The 5749-nt window shown below is 51.7% G+C and overlaps 1 protein-coding gene across 5 annotated transcripts in view; it reads left to right on the forward strand.

Annotated features, from left to right (window-relative positions):
* The window catches only part of ARHGAP44 (Rho GTPase activating protein 44), a 102385-nt gene extending 97304 nt beyond the window's left edge, over positions 1–5081 (forward strand). For 2 of the 5 annotated variants that reach the window (XM_023188090.2, XM_023188089.2), the window contains 2 exons: positions 590–641; positions 3482–5081. In XM_023188090.2, coding sequence (XP_023043858.1) covers positions 590–597 — 8 coding nt within the window. In that variant the 3' untranslated portion in view covers positions 598–641; positions 3482–5081. The remainder of the gene's footprint in view (positions 1–589; positions 642–3481) is intronic. The other 3 variants (XM_023188086.2, XM_023188087.2, XM_023188088.2) reach the window with 2 other exon arrangements.
* The last annotated feature ends 668 nt before the right edge of the window (positions 5082–5749 follow it).

Below are 5749 nucleotides of genomic sequence, written 5' to 3' on the forward strand. Positions count from 1 at the left end.
GTGGTGGCACGTGCCTGTACTGTAGTCCCAGCTACTTGGAAGGCTGAGGCAGGAGAATCGCTTGAACCTGGGAGGTGGAGGTTGCAGTGACCCGAGATCACGCCACTGCACCCCAGCCTGGCGACAGAGAGAGACTCTGTCTCCAAAAAAAAAAAAAAAAGAATGAACAGAAGATATCAATGGAGAAGCAGAAAAGAGCAGAAGGAGAGGAGAAATTGGGGAACAAAAGTGGGCAAGAGAAGGCCCGGGAGGACAGTGCCTTCTGAGGGCTCTGAGAAGCGGAGTGGTTCACGTTCCATCTCGCAGGTTGAAGAACTCCTGACCTTCAGGATTCATAACGTCCCTCGCCCTGTTTTAATGCGGACCCTGTTTTAATGTCCTTTTGGCAGCAGACTGTTTTGTCCTGTACGTTCAGGTCTCAGCCAGTGTAGAATCCATCGTGGTTTGGTGTGGCCTGCCTGGGACTGTGATATTGGCATAGCTTTTTGTGTGTGTGTGTGCGTGTGCGTGTGTGTGTGTGTGTATGTGTGACGTTCATGTTTTGTCGTGTTGATTCCTTTCTCCGAATCCTATCATTGTGTTCTTGCAGCTGTGTGACATGAATGGCGCAGTTTTGGATACGTGTGAGGGGGATTTTCAGGGTAAGCTGGCCCCGGCCTCGCCCCTCCACCCCGCTAGCTAGCCAGGCCAGCTGCCCGCTCCTCCCCTCCGCTCCTCCTCTCTGCATGTGGCTCAGACCATCCGCATGGCAGCTTCACTCTCCAGCCTTCCCTGGCCTCAGCAAGGATGAGCTGATCATGAGCTTATTTGGCTTTGGGGGACCCCTAGCCTCTTTTTCTTTCTTTTCATGAGGAGGAGCTGGGGGAGAACCCAGCCAACCCGTTTTCCGCACCTTCTCTCTCACTAGCATCACATCTGCAGCTCCTCCTCCTCCGCTCTCCCTCAGGTTTAGACCGTGGAGTGGTAACACATCTGTTCTTCCTACGAGACGTTTGTGCTGGAGACGCCTGTGCCCAGCACCCTGGGGGACACGCACCTGCTCACCTTTGTTTAGGAAGGTGTCCTGAGGGGAGGGCATACCTGCTGCAGCCCAGCACAGGGTCCACACCAAGGCTTGGACCCCATTTTCTGTGGCCCTGAGTTCACACCAGCAGATCTCCCCTTCCAGACTTAGATCCTAACGTCTGGCTTCCTCCAGGCTGAGACTGCTGGCAAATCCTGAAGAATCCGTATCAGAGCTCATCCTGCTCCCCTTCTCCCTCATCCCAAGTGGATATGGCCAGACAGATCCTTTCTATCCAACTCAATAAAATCTGGGGGAGTATTTATATCAGTATCTGTTTGGTCTCCTCCTCCCATAAAAAGTAAATGCTCAAAGCATAACTGAGGGAAGGGCATGAAGGAAGCCAGGACAGGACTTTGGTGTATTTGCCTCAGTAAGTAGGGGTGGCCAGAGTAAACCAGGTCTTTCCCCCGATTTGGCCCATGGTCCTGCAGAGACTACCGAGAGACACCAGGGTGTCTAGTGCTGACAGACAGTTCTCGTGGCAGGTGCTTCCAGAGTGTCCTGGAAACAAGCAGCCAGTGTCCCTTTTCCCTGAATCCCATTCCCTTGCATAGTGACTCTTCTCCCTTGGGAGTCTCTTTAAGGCATCAACAAGGATAAAGGTATGACAGCTCACACAAGTGCTTGTTCTGGGCCCATCTAAACTCATCACCGCCCTGTATTATTCCCATTTGACTGCTGAGGCACAGGGAAGGTAGGAAACTTGTCCAAGCTCACGCTCTTCCTGCCTGACACATTTGGGATTTTTGAATCTAAGCGGGAGAGCTTGTGTTCTTACCTGATAGCGAACCCTGCACAGCAAGGTGGGCCCCGGGCCACTCAGCCTCACACCGGTGCAGAGACATGACCCAAGCAGCCGGGGAAAGGCAGAGGCGGGCCTGAGGCCACCTGCTTCAGAGGAATAAGTGGCACTGGCTGTTCCTCCAGCCCCACCCCCTAAATCTCTGCTTCTCCATCAGGCAGCAAAACGAAGACTGGAAGGACATGAGGGCTGCCTGGGGGGTGGGGCTAAGGAAAGACCTTTGTCCCAGAGCTTCCATGTTTGTATGTCTTTCAGAACAGTGTCCAAATGTATGTCTGTACACTTAGTATGGTATTCCTCAGTCTGAACATTTGTCCCCTTCCTCTGCCTCCTGAAGTGCTGCTCCCAGCCTCGCAAAGCTAAGTGAGGGCCAGAAACTAAGCAGGCAGGCTGGGCGTGGTGGTTCACGCCTGTAATCCCAACACTTTGGGAGACTGAGGTGGGTGAATCACCTGAGGTCAGGAGTTCCAGACCAGTCTGGCCAACATGGTGAAACCCAGTCTCTACTAAAAATGCAAAAAAAAAAAAAAAAGGCCGGGCATGGTGGCGGGCGCCTGTAATCCCAGCTGCTCGGGAGGCTGAGGCAGGAGAATTGCTTGAACTCGGGAGGCAGAGGTTGTAGTGAGCTGAGATCGTGCCATTGCACTCCAGCCTGTGCGACAAGAGCAAAACTCCATCTCAAAAAAGAAAAAAAAAAAAAAAAAAAAGAAAAACTAGGCAGGCAAAGGAGGGGGACGGCATGACGAGAGTAAAGAACCCAGGGATCTGTGCTTCTCCGGCTCTCTGATGTAGCACATCCCGGAAGAGTCAGCAAGCACAGCCTTGTCAGTGTGCCCCCCAGGGCGGCGGCTGCAGCAGCAAGGCCATTTTTAACATGCTGTGGCAAACGGACTTTGTGTCCACTCAGCTGCCAGTCTAAGGACTTCTGTCGTCTTTGCCGCCTCACAGATGTCCAGACACTGAGCTGTTATTTTGAGTACATTTCTCCTGTTCATCTTGCCGGGAAAAAAATGACCTTTTAATGCTCCTAATAAGGATGTCACCAGAGGTGGTGTTTTCCTGCAGTCAGGGACAGTTGGCACCAATGACGACCAGGGTCCTGAGGGAGACCTACTCCGCCCATGTCAGCCATCCAAAACGCAGCCATTTCTTAAGAGTGAGGACACTGGTTCAGGGTTCCCCGATTCACTCATAGACTTGAGAGGAGAAAGGGGTACTTTTCCACTGTCTCACGTCCTGTCCCTGCAGATTCTGGGGAATGAAATGCAGTCTGATATACATCCCCAAAAAGATGTCATTGAGACTTACTCAGCATCCTTCTTATCAAGAATAAAGAACCCCGTGGCTTGGCAGGGAAGCGCTGTTCTGGCCTTCCTGTCGGAACCACGGTGGCACATCCTGGGTGCTTTGGTTCTGCCAACTTACGAGGTGGAAGCAAAGCAGGCATGACCACAACCTGATTGTGCAACAAAGTGCTTAAACCAACCTCCAAATGATCTATCCCTAGAATACCACCACCCCTGCTTCCTAAGGCTGACACTGTTTGCCTGCAACTAGGTTCTCATTTGCCGGGAGGCCCCCTTTCAACCGCCTTTCTCTCTGCCACCTTCCAGATCTTGTCCACTTTGATATTCCCTCGATCCACATAGAGCTCGGGTCGACGCTCCGCCTGAGTCCCCTGGAGCACATGCGGCGACACTCAGTGACTGACAAGAGGGACTCGGAGGAGGAGTCTGAGAGCACCGCCCTCTGACATGGCACCGCCCATCCTGCCTCGCGTGTACATACATCACAGGCCCCAGGAACGCCGCCAGGAGCAGCGTCCGTGAGCTTGCCAAGTGTTCTCTGCCGGCTCTTTCCTGCCACTGCCAACGCGAGGTTGGAGTTTGGCAGAAAATTGTGATCTCCAGTCCGTGTGGTGATGCTGGTGGTGCAGATTTTGTTTGTTCCTTTCGGGTGGTGACTTCGGCCTTTTGTTTGACCTTTGCCTTTTGACTTTGTGCCTCTTTTGATCCACTTTCAGCCTCCATGCCAAGCAACACCCCTATCGCCATCCAAGGCTGGTCAGGAACGTCCTTTGCAGGGTCGGAGTGGTGCGGGAGAGGCTCACTTTGCCTAGTTAGACCCGAGGGCTGCTACCTTTTCCTCGGACGGCTCATGGCAGGTCTTGCAGGAGCAGTTTAATGGCCACAGAAAGGAAGCAGGACAGCAGGGCCCCTGTCACCCACAACTAGACCAGGTCCGGGATTCTAGCAGTCCTGGGGCACTGCCCTTTGCCAGCCACTCGGGGAGGGCGTGCCACTGGAAAACCTTTCAGGCTGCCCCCATCAGTGGGCTCCAAAGTAAATGACTGAAAACCAAAATTTGTTTCACTTCCCAACAGTTTTCTTTTTTCCACTGTGTGACTGAAAGCTCCTATATCATTTTCTACTTCTGAATCTATAAAACAAGCCCGACGGTGTCTGGAGGCCCCAAAGGTGGCCTCCATGTCCCCAAATATATTGGCTATAGGAGAGTAATTTTACTCCTCTAGGTACCTAAAGGCACCCGGCTCACTAGTCTGTGGGGGTCCTGGAGCCTGCCTCTTCTTTCTGGAGGTTCAAACTGAATAGCAATAATTATGTTACCCAAAGCATGTGGAGGAAAAGTGAAACCGCCACGGAGACACCGGCTCACGGGCTCGGCCTGCGGTGTGGCCTGCTTTGCTCACCAGCGTCAGCCGCTCATCCCTTCTCATGAAGTCCCATCCGGTCATGGGGACGAGGGCCGGGAGGGCACCGGGGAGCCTCTTCACACTTGGGGATTAGGGGAGTGAGAAAAGATTTGGGCCATGCATGCAAAGTCAAAGTTTAAAATTTTATCCTTTTAAAATAGATGATATAATATACCTATACATGATATAATATTTGTATATATGAAATCTCTCTATATTTGTTTAATTTGAGCCATTCAATCTAAACCACTGTACAGGTGTACAATGAAAAATTTAAATGCTTAGTTATTTTTCCCAACACAGTGTAAAGTCACCCTCCTCTGAGAGTGGGATGTGCAGACTTTTGATGTTACAGCTTTGCTCACTTCCTGGCAAGGGCAGTTCACGCCTCAATTTGTAATGGGAGTCTGGGGTAAGGGTGGGGGTTGAAAGTTACCTTTAAATACATGTACAAATCGTTGTCAAAAGTAATGTTATTAAAATAGATTTATTATCCCTGAGCTTGGCATCTGTTCTGGCTTTAATAAACCTGCGGGGACGTGGCTGTCAATCTCGAATGCGCGCCCGGTTGGCACCTGAAGGTCACCACTAGTGTTAAGCAAGTCGCTGGTTGATCTCTCCCTTGTCACTTGAGTTTTTAAAGCGCTTTTCACATTCTCCCGGGTAGGGAGAATCTACAGTAAGTACTAGATTCGACTTGGAAAATGCTCTCCATTTGTCAAGCACTCATCTGCGTCAGTAAATCCCACAAAGAGGACAAAAGAAACCAGCGCCGTGTGCCATTTCTCAAAACCTTCAAGGGCAAAGTGATCCTCACTCTCGGTATGGAAGCAACAGAGCAAATCTATTGTCTCCACTTTTACCCGGAACCACCAGAAGACTTGCGTTTCCCTGACCACTGACACTAGCCCGGCCAGGCTCTCACTGATAGGGAAAGCATGCCCTGCTGTGAGCTGGCACAGCTTGAGTTCCGTCAAAAGACTTGGCGAATGAGGGTGGCTCTCTGAGGACAGGTTCCAGAGGTGCTCACCACGATGGGAGCTGACTTCCAAGCCAGCCGGGTACCAGGCAGCTGCCACGCTGCAGCACAGAGAGCCTTCTCCAAGGCGGTGCACAGCAGACCCTGCTCTGTAGCAGCAGCAGAAGGAAGCAAAAGAACTCACAATTC

Source organism: Piliocolobus tephrosceles, chromosome 16 (assembly GCF_002776525.5).
Source record: "Piliocolobus tephrosceles isolate RC106 chromosome 16, ASM277652v3, whole genome shotgun sequence".
NCBI lineage: Eukaryota > Metazoa > Chordata > Mammalia > Primates > Cercopithecidae > Piliocolobus > Piliocolobus tephrosceles.